General features: G+C 43.4%; 2 protein-coding genes across 3 annotated transcripts in view; one reads left to right on the plus strand and one right to left on the minus strand.

Annotated features, from left to right (window-relative positions):
- The window catches only part of proca (protein C (inactivator of coagulation factors Va and VIIIa), a), a 34,487-nt gene extending 24,668 nt beyond the window's left edge, over positions 1-9,819 (minus strand). Inside the window, exons 1-4 of one of the 2 annotated variants that reach the window (XM_056293395.1) lie at positions 9,788-9,819; positions 9,434-9,468; positions 9,128-9,226; positions 7,535-7,692 (exon numbers count right to left, since the gene is read on the minus strand). In XM_056293395.1, the coding sequence (XP_056149370.1) occupies positions 7,535-7,692; positions 9,128-9,212 (243 nt within the window). In that variant the 5' untranslated portion in view covers positions 9,213-9,226; positions 9,434-9,468; positions 9,788-9,819. Of the gene's footprint in view, positions 1-7,534; positions 7,693-9,127; positions 9,227-9,433; positions 9,469-9,678; positions 9,685-9,787 lie in introns of those variants that run through there. The other variant, XM_056293396.1, reaches the window with a different exon arrangement.
- Positions 9,820-11,137: 1,318 nt separating this feature from the next.
- Positions 11,138-15,895, plus strand: part of LOC130124546 (collagen alpha-2(I) chain-like) — a 31,641-nt gene continuing 26,883 nt past the window's right edge. Inside the window, exon 1 of the mRNA XM_056293948.1 lies at positions 11,138-11,342. Within this exon, the coding sequence (XP_056149923.1) occupies positions 11,138-11,342 (205 nt within the window). The remainder of the gene's footprint in view (positions 11,343-15,895) is intronic.

The raw sequence follows: 15,895 nt of genomic DNA on the forward strand, positions 1-15,895 counted from the left end.
TGAATATTTTTCTCAATAGATGGTCTGGGGTAAAGCACTCATGCTCACTGGGGTATTTTTCCAGATGGAGGGTGGATGACTGCTTTCTCTGTGGATGAATTGCAGTATATTGTTGGGCTTCATGTATGGTCTGTACGTATGTGCCATTTCTAAGGTCTAATGAGATGTGGAGGAAGTCAGTCTGGTTTTTGTTAGCCTCAATTGACTTTTTTAGTCCATTGTTTGTGAATATACTACACATTTTCTTTTTTATTCTCTCGACTTCTCTTCAAGTCAAGTCAAGTTTATTTATACAGCACATTTAAAACAACCACAGTTGAACCAAAGTGCTGCACAAGCTTAAAATACAATATAAAATAAGTGACCCATATGAATATAAAAATATATGTAAAAAAGACATAATAAAATAAAGAAATTAAAATGTAAACAATAAAACATAAGAGTAAAAGTATATTTCCACAATAAATCATGGTGTCAAGCTCAACTTGAATTGAATGCAGAGATCAGGGGCAGCAGCCACTGCAAAGGCTCTGTGGCCCCTATTCTTAAGCCTGGATCTGGGAACATGTAAGAGCATCTGGTTTGCTGACCCGAGTGCTCTGACTGGTCTATGATGATGTATCAGCTCAGATAAATAAGACGGTGCCAGCCCATTAAAAGACTTAAAAACAAGTAATAAAATCTTAAACTGTATCCTAAAACAGGCAGGAAGCCAATGAAGGGAGGCCAGTACAGGCGTTATGTGATCACGTCGTTTCTTTCCTGTCAGAAGGCGAGCAGCTGCATTTTGTACAAGCTGCAGGTGATGAAGCGACGATTGAGCTACACCAACATACAATGAGTTACAATGATCCAAACGAGAGGTAATAAATGCATGAATTACCCTTTCAAGGTCATTTGGAGGGAGACAGGCCTTTACTTTTCCCAGAAGTCGAAATTGAAAAAAACTTGACTACTGAGCTTATTTGTTTGTCAAAGTTAAAAGAGCTTTCAAAAATCACCCCAAGATTCCTAACAGAAGAGTGACTGCAGGAAGCTAAAGGGCCAAGAGCGCTATCATAACCATCGAAGATCGGGTTGTCCATATACAATAATTTCAGTCTTATTTTGATTTGGTTTCAGGAAATTTAACTCCATCCATGTTTTGACATCCTTTAAACAACTCATCAAAGCCTGTATAGAATCTCTGCTGTTTGTTTTTATAGGCAGATAGATTTGCAAATCATCAGCAAAACAAGTAAAAAACATGTGTTTTTTAAAAATGGACCCCAATGGCAGCAATACAATGAGAAAAGAATGGGGCCCAAAATGGAGCCTTGGGGGGCCCCACAGTTAAGTGGGGCCGCAGCTGAAGAGAATTGGTCTATATGGACAAAAAAGCTTCTATTTGACAGGTAAGACTTGAACCATTCTAGGGCAGTACCTTTAATGCCTACAGATAGCTCAAGACGTGATAAAAGTATAGTATGGTCAACCGTGTCGAAGGCAGCAGTCAGGTCCAAAAGCACCAGAACAGCAGAGTTCCCAGAGTCCACAGTTAAAAGAAGATCATTAAAAACTCTTAAAAGGGCTGTTTCAGTGCTGTGACGTGATTTGAAACCAGACTGGAACTTTTCACAAATGCCATTAATTTCTAGGTGTGTTTGTAACTGTACATAAACTGCTTTCTCTAAGACTTTTGAAAGAAAAGGCAGCTTGGAAATTGGCCTAAAATTAGAAAGAACAGAGGGATCAAGACTTCTCTTTTTGATGAGGGGCTGTACTACAGCATGTTTGAAAGCAGCAGGAACACAGCCTGAGAGAAGAGAGGTGTTTATCATATTTACAATACAAGACCCAGCAGTGGTAAAAACATCCTTTAACAGTCTGGGTGGAATACTGTCAAGGGGGCAATGTGAAGGCATCTAATGGTTAACTACCTCAGATATAAAGGAGAGGGACCAGGACTCAAACTGCTCTAAGACAGCTGGGCACATAGAATAAATAGCAGGATCTGAGGCCGAAGAAGATGGTGAGGCCCTAATAGCAGAGATCTTATCCGTAAAAACTTTAAGAAATCCTTCACAGAGCGTGGGCATTGGCACGATGCAAGGAGAATCACATGGATTTATAAGAGAGTTAATAGTATTAAAAAGAACCTGAGGCCTATGACAATTGTTGGACACAAGGTTTGATAGAAACTGTGTTTTTGCAGATTTAACGGCTCTCTGGTACTCTGATAAGCAGTCCCTTAGAATTCCTAAGGAGACATGAAGTTTGCCTTTCTTCCACTTTCTCTCAGCACATCTACATGTGCGTCTAAGAGCGCGGGTGGTGTCATTGAGCCATGGCACTGTCACTGGTTTAGGGCGTTTGGTTGCAACAGGAGCAACCAAGTCCAGTATGTCAGTGCAGGTAGAGATAAAAAGAGTGGTAATGTCATCAGCACCGAGATCACAAGAGTCATCCGGGGTGTGAAGCACAGAGTCTTTAAAAGCAACAGAAAACTGAGACGCCATCAAAGGGTTAATTGTGCGCAGGGAGTGTGCCGGGGCGCGCGATTTAACCTGAGAACAAGGCAGCGTCACAGTAAATAACACAGGCAAATGGTCCGATATACGTGTATCACATATTTCAGTGATACATACACTTAAACCAAAGGCCAACACAAGGTCCAGTGTGTGACCCTTCTCGTGCATCGGGCCAGTCACCAATTGAGTGAGATTAAAAGAGTCAATAAGATTCAAAAAGTCTTTGACCAGAGGTCTGGATTCACAGCAGACATGGATATCAAAATCATCGACAATTAAGAAACTGTCGTAGTTCACTATAGTCCCCCCAAAACATCTGTGAATCCCTGAATGAAGTCCTTATTGAATTTTGGTGGACGGTAGACCACTGCGCACAGCATGGGACAATTACACTTTATTTCAAAAAGTTGCAGCTCGAAGCTGCAGAAGCTGTCAGACGGAGTCTGTCGGCAGTGGAAGCTGGATTTAAATACAGAAGCTGGACCTCCACCTTCTGCCAGTGGTCCAAGGTGAGCTGATGAATAAACAGTCAGATGGAAGAAGTTCAGAAAATGGGGTGAAGTCACCAGCATGAAGCCGGGTCTCCATCAGAAACATAAAATCCGATTAATTTAGCAGGAATGTCTTATTGGCTAGCGATCTAGCATTAATGAGAGCCAGACGGACAGTAAGCTCCTCTTTGTCTGATGCTGATGCACGATCCAGCGGGTGAAGGTTCCCGTTATCCATGCCACCTCTGCTGCTCGCGTCCGCCTGGGAAGAGGAGCCTCCACCGCCAAGTGAAGCTGGCCCACAGCAACGCCAGGAACAACAGGAAGGAGCCATCGAACCGGAAAAAGGTGATAACCACTGCGAAGGAGGCGAGGATCATTTCCATGGGAGGACGTTAGGTAAGCCTTGATTCTCACCCGAACACCACCCCGCTTTCCCCATCTTCTTGGGTGCTTCCTACGGGGAATGACACAAGGTGGGCGGTGCAGGTATGCCGGTATAGCCGAGAGCAATGGAGGAAGGTTTAAGAATGGATCCCCCAAACTGTGCTTTAACAGCAACTCGTGGGACGCTCGGATATTGAGAAGCGCTTGGCGATCATATACGAGTAGAGCAACGACATCATGACAGCATATGCAGCAAAACAGAACAATACCAAACAATACGCCAAACAGACCTGACAGACGGCTCGCCGCACACACTAGCGCCATCTTGCCGGAAGTCTTGCCGGTTTGTTTCAGACTGCCAGCCCGTCGTCTCTATATAGCCCCACATTGATGTCTAGGACCTGTAGTTAAGACAAGTACAAGCCCACAAGCCCACTAGCTCACAAGTCTCTGCCCCTTCGAAGCTGCCCATGGTTACGTCAAATTTGCTCTTACATTGCTTTTTCCATGGGATTCCATTGTGATATAAGATTTACTCTTTAGCACGGGCTATTATGGGCACGCTGGGCAACGTAAACTGTATGTTTCTTTGTTGAATGACATTAGCAGCTAATGAGTGCGCAATGCACGAAAGAGGCCTGTACTGCAATGTATTAACACTTTTTTCCTGTATCTGTATGGATGTATATGTATATATATATATATATATATATATAATCCAGCGAGTCAAGTAAATTCTTTATGACTCACTGGATTATTTTGCTCCTTATTTGTTGAGCACTTTCCCTACCGTTGAGTGTTTCTTTAAACAGTTATATATACACTACCGTTCAAAAGTTTGGGATCACCCAAACAATTTTGTGTTTTCCATGAAAAGTCACACTTATTCACCACCATATGTTGTGAAATGAATAGAAAATAGAGTCAAGACATTGACAAGGTTAGAAATAATGATTTGTATTTGAAATAAGATTTTTTTTACATCAAACTTTGCTTTCGTCAAAGAATCCTCCATTTGCAGCAATTACAGCATTGCAGACCTTTGGCATTCTAGCTGTTAATTTGTTGAGGTAATCTGGAGAAATTGCACCCCACGCTTCCAGAAGCAGCTCCCACAAGTTGGATTGGTTGGATGGGCACTTCTTTGAGCAGATTGAGTTTCTGGAGCATCACATTTGTGGGGTCAATTAAACGCTCAAAATGGCCAGAAAAAGAGAACTTTCATCTGAAACTCGACAGTCTATTCTTGTTCTTAGAAATGAAGGCTATTCAATGCGAGAAATTGCTAAGACATTGAAGATTTCCTACACCGGTGTGTACTACTCCCTTCAGAGGACAGCACAAACAGGCTCTAACCAGAGTAGAAAAAGAAGTGGGAGGCCGCGTTGCACAACTGAGCAAGAAGATAAGTACATTAGAGTCTCTAGTTTGAGAAACAGACGCCTCACAGGTCCCCAACTGGCATCTTCATTAAATAGTACCTGTTAGAGCCTGTTTGTGCTGTCCTCTGAGGGGAGTAGTACACACCGTTGTAGGAAATCTTCAATTTCTTAGCAATTTCTCGCATGGAATAGCCTTCATTTCTAAGAACAAGAATAGACTGTCGAGTTTCAGATGAAAGTTCTCTTTTTCTGGCCATTTTGAGCGTTTAATTGACCCCACAAATGTGATGCTCCAGAAACTCAATCTGCTCAAAGAAGTGCCCATCCAACCAATCCAACTTGTGGGAGCTGCTTCTGGAAGCGTGGGGTGCAATTTCTCCAGATTACCTCAACAAATTAACAGCTAGAATGCCAAAGGTCTGCAATGCTGTAATTGCTGCAAATGGAGGATTCTTTGACGAAAGCAAAGTTTGATGTAAAAAAAATCTTATTTCAAATACAAATCATTATTTCTAACCTTGTCAATGTCTTGACTCTATTTTCTATTCATTTCACAACATATGGTGGTGAATAAGTGTGACTTTTCATGGAAAACACAAAATTGTTTGGGTGATCCCAAACTTTTGAACGGTAGTGTATATATATATATATATATATATATATATATATATATATATATATATATATACATATATATATATATACATACATATATATATATATATATATATATATATATATATATATATATATATACGCATGCAAGTCTATGAATAGCTATGCATGCACGTATGTTATGTTAGTTGTAGGTTAATGTGTGATACATCAACAGGATGATAATAGGTTTCTATTAACATGTTGTATATTCAATTAAGGTGAATATTGCCAAAAGGCCTAAAATGGAAATCTCAATCATGACACCATCTTCTATCATTTCAGACCCTTTTGGAGGGAAAACCCAACTACGTCTGGGGAGATTGATAATAACAAAAGTAAGGAGTGAAAGTGACAGGAGTGAAGGTGACAGGAATAACAGGAGAGAGAGTGATGGGAGTGACAGGCCTGACAAGAGTGAAAGTGACGAGTGAAAGTGACAGGAGTGAGAGTGACAGGCCTGGGAGTGACAGGCGTGAGTGACAGGTGTGTGACTGACAGGAGTGAGAGTGACAAGAATGACAGGAGTGAGAGTGACAGGAGTGACAGGAGAGAGTGACAGGAGTGACAGGAGAGAGTGAAAGGAGTGACAGGGGTGAAGGTGACAGGAATGAAAGTGATAGGAGTGACATGAGTGAAAGTGACAGGGGTGAGAGGAGTGGAGGTGACGAGACTGACAGGAGTGAAGATGACAGGATGAAGGTGACAGGAGTGAGAGTGACAGGACAGAAGGTGACAGGAGTAACAGGAGAGAGTGATGGGAGTGACAGAAGTGAGAGTGATAGGAGTGAGCGGAGAGTAACAGGAGTGAAAGTGACAGGAGTGACAGTGACAGGACTGACAGGAGTGAAAATGATAAGTGAAAGTGACAGGTGTGAGTGACAGGCATGTGACTGACAGGAGTGAGAGTGACAGGAATGACAGGAGTGAGAGTGACAGGAGTGACAGGAGAGAGTGACAGGAGTGACAGGGGTGAAGGTGAGAGGAGTGAAAGTGAAAGGAGTGACGGGAGTGACATGAGTGAAAGTGACAGGGGTGAGAGGAGTGGGGGTGACGAGACTGACGGGAGTGAAGATGACAGGATGAAGGTGACAGGAGTGAGAGTGACAGGAGAGAAAGCGACAGGCGTGAAGATGACAGGAGTGAAAGTTACAGGGGTGACAGGAGTGAGAGTGATGGGGGATGACAGGAGTGAGTGACAGGAGTGAAAGTGACAGGGGTGATAGGAGCGAAAGTGACAGGAGTTACTGTGTAGGAACCAAGTGCAGAGCATCACACAGGCGTGAGCGGTAAACTTGGCACAGGGTTTTATTACAGCTCTTGGAGTGGGCAGGAGAACACAGAACAGGTAAAACAGGCAGGACAGAACTACACAGAGAGGTGATAGGGATCAACGAACATGTAAAGGAACTAGCTGGGCTGAACTTAAATACACAGGGAGGAAGACTGGGCAAATAAACAGCTGGGGAAGAGCAAGGGAACAGGCAAAACTTGAAGTGGACACAGTGTCAAGGGGGAGGCTTGAAGCAGCTGTGACAGAAAGAGGATTTTTGGGACTGATTGAACCAGTGAGAATAAGTTCTTATCACTGCATTTAAAGCAATAGTTTTTTCAATCTTTACTAACTCTCCTTAACAGGAAGGTATCGGCGAGGGTTAACATGCCCCTCCTTGTCTGGTGTGAAAAGGAGAAAACATTTTCTCCATAACCGAGACAGGTATGAAGTTTTCTTATTGGCTGCACTAGACTCTTGAAATTAACGGATCATTAGCAGTAGAAGTATACTTCCAAGAAAAGTTGAATCATTTCATTTGAACACAAGGTTTAGTGGGAAAAGAGTCCATATTCACATCCTCAAACTACCATTAAGAGTCCACAGTGGTAAAAGCTCCATTAAATATGAGTGTACCTTATCAACTACATTTTTAGATATATGTTGAGGACGCAGGGTTCTTTTTTACACTGAAATGAACAGAGAGGTAAAACCAAAGTGGGAGTTAAACAGATTTGTGTTCTCCATGTGATATCATGAGCTCTGAGTTTCCTCTCTGCCACGGTTGATGCAATGATGACCAAAAATCAGCTCTTATTTTGAAATCAGGTTTCTTACTGTGACCTCCCGGGTCTGGTGGATCTCCCTGGCTTCCTCAAAGTCACACCTCTCCTCCACACACTCCCGCTCAAGGGAGGGCGGCTTTAGTTCCTCGAGGAAGGAGTTGGCTCGTCTGGACCTCAGCAGCGTGTTGGCCTCTGGGCTGCTGGAGAAAACTGAGGACCAGAACATAACCAGAGACAACCAGGACTGTTGCGGACTACATAAGAACTTGTCCACATCCATCTGAGATGACCTGGAGCTGTAGGTCATTTCGATCTGAATACTGCCCCCTACTGTTCAGAGACAACCAGGACTGTTGCGGACTACGTAAGAACCTGTCCACATCCACCTGAGACGACCTGGAGCTGTAGGTAATTTCTACCTGAATATAGCCCCCTACTGTTCAGAGACAGGAAGAACAACCACAAAATGGAAGGTCAGAACCAATCAGCGGGTCCAGCTCCTGTGTTTTTAAATAGAGAATTCTGACTTATTTACTTAATTTTCATCAGTAACACTCGATAACACCTACTGATATTACCAACACAGGGATCTTCAGTTTGAATCCCCGTGTTACCTCCGGCTTGGTCGGGCGTCTCTACAGACACAATTGGCCGTGTCTGCGGGTGGGAAGCCGGATGTGGGTTATGTGTCCTGGTCGCTGCACTAGCGCCTCCTCTGGTCGGTCGGGGCGTCTGTTCGGGGGGGAGGGGGAACTGGGGGGAATAGCGTGATCCTCCCACGTGCTACGTCCCCCTGGTGAAACTCCTCACTGTCAGTCATCCAAAGGAGTTGAATCAAGTGCAACGGATGAGAGGCGAAACGTCTTCACGGATATATACCAAGTCCAGTTGCACTTGATAGAAGTCCTTTGGATAACCATGACCTGGATGAATGAGAACATTCACAGACATCCTCACTGTCAGGTGAAAAGAAGCGGCTGGTGACTCCACATGTATCGGAGGAGACATGAGGTAGTCTGCAGCCCTCCCCGGATCAGCAGAGGGGGTGGAGCAGAGACCGGGACGGCTCGGAAGAGTGGGGTAATTGGCCAAGTACAGTTGGGGAGAAAAATGGAGAAAAATAAAAACCGCTTACTAATATTCACCAGTGATATTAGGATATCCATTTGTAATATTATGATTAGGTTTCCGGAAGTTGTTAATTTTAGCTCTTGGAGGGTGATGTAAGTACCACCAGAGCTTACGGTAGGGGGCGGGAAGCTCTGATGGAAGCGCCTGAGGTGAACAGAATGTCAGCATGGGAATATAGCTGTAGGGTGTATAAGGGTGAATATCGTTTGGTCTGAAGAATCCACTTTGAAATTTGTCTCTAATGAAAAGTGAATTACACATTAAATGCATTATCATGATTACTGTAACTCTTATTCTTCTTGTTGTCAGTAATCCCTTCTCACTACTCTCCCTGTTTTTCAGTGTCGCTCTGTGGGCGTAAAGACCAAATGAAAGAGTCTGACTCAGACTTTAACACAGACTTCACGTGTCATCAAAAGCAGTGCAAGCAACACGGAACACATGTTCGGATCTGTTAATAAACTTCACTTCAGCTCATGTGTGGAAAAAGAACTGAGCTGTATGGAGACCCAACCTTTTAAAGCTCCACCTGACAGGCTGAGGACCGAGGCCGACCACACAGCTACGACCACCGACACGCCGAGGAGGAACCCAGCCATCACGTCAATCAAACCTACAGCCAATGAGATGTGGCAGAGGAGGTGTCAGCCAATCAGCAGAGAGCTCTCACTGTTTATGTTTACCCGTTGTTCTCAGAAAGCAGTTCCAGTAGGTTTCGTAATAAAACAGACATTTTCTCTAAAATTCCAATTTTACTGATTTAAAGAGTAGTTGATCAACAAACAGTGTCAAATATGAGGAAATCAAAGGTTGACCTTACCAAATAGGCAAACAAGTGAAAAAGAGGAATCCTGCCTTTTGGAGAAGAGCATGAAATACAAGAGAAAAAATAAAATCATTGTCTCGTTCGTAGCTTTTGTTTTGGTCCTTTTACGTTTCTGGAAAGAGCAGATTGTTTCAAATTCTCTATGAAGTATTTTTCAGGGTTATTAGTCATTTTTTTGCCACATGCAAACGTCTGTATCCCCTCACAGAAAGAAGGATCCTTGTTTGAATCATAACCACCTCTTGACCCCAGCAGCCAAACCAAGAGGCGACACCACAAGATCACCACACCACCACAAATGAAGAAGGAAGAACACATTTTTTTTTAAAAGATCATTTTTGTACTTACGTGTGGAGAAAGGACGGCCAGACAGGGACTGCTGGACGTCTTGTTTAAACTGTGTTAATGACTAACGACCGATGTTTGCCGACAGTCCACAGTCTGCAGCTCTTCACTGTCTGCCAAGCTGGCAGACCGACGGAAACGGTTCTTGCACCTCTCATGGTCCTTCAGCCCTATCACACCTTCCTGCCTGCGGTGTGTTCATCCCTTTCTTTGATGGTTTCTGTTCCTTTTCCTTTGCCCTGGTGCATTCTGGGTCGGAACAGTCCAATGTTATGTCACCTTGCTCAAATGATGGCTTTTTCATTTTGGAAAGAAACTTTACGTCAAAAGAAGCAATTTGAATTTCTTTTTATTAAAGATGATGTAATTTATCCAAAATAGTGTATCTAACATGACATGTCTCTGTCTTTCACGCAAGCAAACACACACACACACACACACACACCATCATCATCATCATCTGCAATCACTCGAAGGGAGTATGACTGTCCTCTCCATTGGGTTGTCTACTTGTGGGTCTTCAGATGGCTGTAGAGGGTGATCTGCGATCCACATACTTTGGTGCAGTGTGGACAGGGGGAAGCGGTGGTGGTGGTGGTGGTGGTTGAGCCTTTTTCTCTCTCTTCTTGTGGTACTGTCGCTTTTTCTCTGCGGGACAGTGGACTTCCATTTCATGACATGCAGCTCCTTCCTGCACGGATTTCTTCCAGGAGTTCCTATCCAGTGCAATGTGTTCCCAGTTGCTTGATGTGATGTAGAATTCATCAGACTGGTCCTTAAAACATTTCTTTTGCCCACTAAGAGCACATCGACCTTCCTTCAGCAGGGAATACAGGATCTGTTTGGGGAGACATGTGTTGGACATGCAGATGACATGGCCTGTCCATCGTAGTTGGTGCTGCATTACTGTGGTGGTGATGCTAGTCATGTTGGCTTCTTCCAGAATGTTGTTGGTGCGTCTGTCCTTCCAGCTGGTCCTCAGGATCTTTCATAAGGATCTTTGGTGGTATTGTTCCAGGGCTCTCAGGTGCCTGCTGTAGGTGGTCCACGTCTCTGCTCCATATGGTAGGGTGGGGAGAACAACAGCTCTGTAGACCAGGAGTTTTATTTTGGGCAACATCCCACATAATCACAGACATTAAAAAAATTCAAGAAGTTTGACGACACTTTCCAGTCGGAGAAGCACATCTTGGAATTGGCTGACGGGACTAGGACAAGTGGTATGGCGTCGAAAAGAGCTGATGTGGAGGTGTTCCTGATCAACAGCGAGGGTCAATGGGTGAAGGCGACACTGAAAAGAGCGCTGTACATCCCATCCTACCCACAGCACATTTTTTTTCAGTGAAAACTGCGATGGCCAACGGAGCCCCAGTGACCTTTCAACAGGGCTGTGACCAGCTCATCCACAAAGACGGGACCAGGTTCGACATCAAAGAGTACAACAGACTGTACTATTTGAACACTTACAGTGGTGAGAATGATGACGAGTGTCATGCATGCCATGACAGTCAAACCTGGCAGGAATCCTGTAACTATGATGAGGTCTCTGAACTGCAATGTTAGAGGGAATGAAAATTAAGGGGCCAATTGATAGAGCTAACATAAACTGTGAGGTCTGCATACAGGAAAAGTTTGCTCACAGTAGAAACTGAGAACCAGATGAAAGAGCAAAGGGAGCATTTGAGCTAGTGCACACAGCTTTAGCTGGCCCTATTGAGCCAGAAGCAAAAGATGGTTTCAGATATGTTTTATTGTTTACTGATGACTACAGTAGCGGAGTGTTTGTGTTTTTCTTTTTGAAGGTAAACATTGATACAACCAAAGCAACTGAAAAATTCATTGCTGACACTACCCCCTATGGGAAGATCAAGTGTATTAGGTCAGATAATGGCACAGAGTACACAGCTAAAGAGTTTAAAGCACTACTGAGTAAGAATAGCATATGACACAAGACCTCGGCACCTTACTCACCCCATCAAAACGGGACTGCGGAGAGAAATTGGGGAACACAATTTGAAATGGCTAGGTGTGTGATTATTGAGAGCAACTTGCCTAAGGAGTTGTGGTCATGTGCCGTGATGACTTCTGCAGTAATTTGCAACAGGTGCTACAATCGGCTCAAGCAAACCCCATACTACATACTGACAGGGAAGAAGCTTGGCCTCTCCAAAATGAGAGTGTTTGGAACAGCGTGCTATGCACACAAACAAAACAAGAAAAAGCTAGACTCCAGATGCAAGAAAGGGGGGTGTTTGTAGGATTTGACAAGAATAGCCCAGCGCACCTAGTCTACTACCCAGACACAAGAAAAGCACTCAAGCACAGGCTTGTAAAGTTCATTACAAAGGGAGTAGTTGAACATGAAACTCAGACTGACCTGACGATGACAGATGATGTTCATTGGAAGAGATGTGCATCCCCCATGCCAAAACCTCAGATAGCTGAGCAGACACAAAAAAGGAGCCAAGAGTCTAACATGGCAAATCCAGAAATACTCTCAAACTAGAAACAGACAAAGGAGATGCTGTACAGGGGATGACAGGAGATAGTCATAGTATGCGCTACCCCAGAAGGGATACGAACGCTCCTCAACACTTGAATGACTATATATATCTGACGCTGACAACGATGACCAAATATTAGCCAATGTTGACTACTGTTACTGGATGGTTTGTAGTAGTGTACCACAAAATTTTGATGAAGCCATGGGCTCATCAAATTCACAGAATTGGTATAGTGCTATGAAAGAGGAGATGAATTCTCTCAGAGAAAATGACACATACACATTGACCACACTGCCAGAGGATACAAATGCAGTGGGGGGACAGGTGGATTTATGCAGTCAAAAGCAATGCAGATGAGTCAGAGACCTACAAGGCAAGATATGCTGCAAAAGGTTATAGTCAAGTCGCTGGAATAGACTACATGGAGACTTTCTCTCCAACTGCGAATATGACATCAATACGTACCCAGATGCAAATGGCAGCTCAATGTGACCTTGAACTCCATCAAATGGATGTTAAAACAGCTTATCCAAATGCTCCTATTGATTGTGAGGGGTACATAGAGCAACCAGAAGGATTTGAAGTCAAATCAGAGACAGGTGAAAAACTAGTTGGTAAACTGAACAAGTCGCTTTATGGTCTGAAACAGTCAGGATGAAATTGGAACAGTGTTACACGATCACCTCAGTGAAAATGGATTTGCACAGAATCCAGCAGACCACTGTGTATACACCAAAGCAACAGGGAGTGATAGGATCATACTGATCATTTGGGTTGATGATCTACTCATTGCAGCCAGGGACAATGATTTTCTCAGTGATGTGAAGAAAATGCTCACAGCAAAGTTCAAAATGAAAGATCTCGGGAAGCTTAAGCACTCTCTAGGCATTGATTTCGCTCAGAGTGAGGGAGAAGTAAGGATGAACCAAAAGAGGTACCTATCAAAAATACTGGAGAAGTTTGGTATGTCTGATTGTAAGTCAAGGTCAACTCCATGTGAACAGAAATTAAACTAAGATGGTGGCAGATATTATGAACAAGCCTGCGACAAAGGTTATGAAGAGAAGTTTGGGAATCTTATGTTTGGAATGTAATTTTATGCGTCAAATGTTCGAATTTGCCAGACAAGTGTGACAATGTGTTTGATCTGTGCATTATGAGAGCAAGTGAGGGTGGCGATTTGTGTGGGGACTGTGGTGCTTCTGTGATGTCTCACGTGAGTGATTGTTATAGATGTGCAGCAGAGCCGTTGAGAGAGTCACGACACGGATTGATCAGGCGATCACGTGGTTCATGTACACATCAGTAGTTCCAACAACCCCCGCGCTGTCATGTTCTCCTATGGGACAGACAGCAGCAGTGCGATATTAAACAGTAAATACTAAAATATGAAACATGAAACCATTTCTTTGTACTTTTAACTGCTTTTACATGTATTGCATATACTTTAATCTTAATTTGGTATGTGGAGTGGGGGAGTGACAACTTCATAAGTTACTTATATCAGATTTATTTTTTTGGAGGGAAAGAGTTCGTTCATTCCTTCATATTAGCATGTTAGCACACATCACATAACCAAGTTTCCTGTAGTATTCGGCTTTATTTTAACATTAGTCAACCTCCCTTTACATTCCTGTTGATAATATCAACGGTTTTAGACATACACTACCCATCACCTATGTTACTGGGTTCGAGCTGCTTGCACTGTACACCACTTACCTGCATGGGAACGTGTCAGCGAGTGGGCATTCAGTGTGTTGGTGTCCAGTTTGTTGATGAGACAAAGGTGGTAACCCTCGCTCCACCACATCCCTGATATTATCCTGATATGATCCCTGACTTTCACATCCTATGTAAGCATGCATAATGACGAATAAAAATCAATGAATGCCAATAACTGCCCACTGTAAATAAGCAAGTTTGATCAGGGGTCTACAGGAAACAAACATGCAAGCTCCACAGAGAACAATCAAGTTACATGTTGTATGCAATCATAATACTACATATGGCAACTGACCATGAAAATAAGACAGCAAATTCAGGGTACGTAACGGACTACATGTACGCTGTTAAATCAAGGACCAATATAAACGATATTACTAAAAGAGTGAATAAACTACCCTTCAACATTCAACTTCATAGTCTTCTTCATCGAAATGTTTTGCATGTTTTAGCTGTAAGTAAGGAAATGCTTTTATGGTCTCATGAGCTACTGGAGGCCCCCCAAAAAGGTTGGAAAATTCTCATTCAAAAGTACATGTTAATAACATATGACAGCACCAGGTTGGAAGCATGAAATGTCACCCAAATAACACTACCGATCATGTCTCAATTACCTCCACTCAATACAATACTCCTAAAGTAACACCAAAGTATTGTAGCGAGAATTCGGGGGACAACGCAACCACAGAAAGTGCCGCGGCCGGGAAGCGAACCTGCGTCGCTAACCGCTCGACTAAAGGGTCAGACCCGCCAGCTAGCGGCCAGCGTGTCTTCTTATCCATGCACGTTACAGTCTTATTACCCCGTTCTGATTCCATATATAGTTGTAGAAACAATCATGCCAGCAAAGAACTAATTTAGACAGTAATTTAACCTACAGAGGAAGAAGTGCAATAACGTTTCCGTTTCACCATTCCTGGCAATATGGCTTAATGATGAAACACAGCAGCTAGACGGGTTTGTTCAACAGTCAGGACGCAACATTCGCCCAAGACAAACTTAACGAGCTGCCTGGCGCGGCGATATAATTAGGCACAAACACCAAGGCAGGCAAAACATTCACTTACTTTTCTGAGTCACGCACACGGGAAACACAAGAGGAATTAACTACTAATTAAACTAGTAAACTAGCTCCACTTCCCGAGGGTTTTTTTCTTCTTCTTCTTCTTCTTTTCTCCACTTCCTGGTTTACCGCGATCTTTTTAAACGGGCAGAACGTTAGCTACCTAAAAATGCGACAAGGGGGCCTTAGCCGGGAAAATATTTACCCCGAGAAGATCGTGCCATGGCAGCCTTTAAAAACGAATTAGTACCGCTTTCCAAATCTCTAAAACGTATGAAAAACAGAAATGCCCAGACATTATTCTTTGCATTTGAACAATTCAATGTAATGTAACCCCTGGAATATTGTACCGTCCTATTTTATTTGATCTCTTTTTAATTGACTATTTCTGTTTCCTTGATTTGTTCTCATTGTCTTTGACATGTTTGATGTCCTGTTCTTAGCTACTCTGGTGGGGTATACTGGCTTCGCTTGATGCGTTTGTATATTTGAACCCTTGATTAAAAAAAAAAGGGGGGGGTTCGTGCCTTGACACCGGCGCTAACTGGCTGCAGCCACTCAACGAGCCCATGGGGGGGGGGTCGACGAGCTGCTCATGCACATCACGTGGTCACACAAGTCCGCTGTCTGTTGAACACGCCCCATTATCCTAATTTATGATTGGCTGTCTGCCCAGTCAGAGGCGGGACTTAGTTTGAACCTTTGGCCAAGTTAAACCAAACTTTCAGTTATAGGTGCAATTCCGTCTTAAACCTGACAGGCAATAATGCGCCCAAGTAGTGTCTAGCCTGCTGAAAACCGAGAGAAGAAGAAGAAGAAGAA

Source organism: Lampris incognitus, chromosome 14 (genome assembly GCF_029633865.1).
Source record: "Lampris incognitus isolate fLamInc1 chromosome 14, fLamInc1.hap2, whole genome shotgun sequence".
Taxonomy (NCBI): domain Eukaryota; kingdom Metazoa; phylum Chordata; class Actinopteri; order Lampriformes; family Lampridae; genus Lampris; species Lampris incognitus.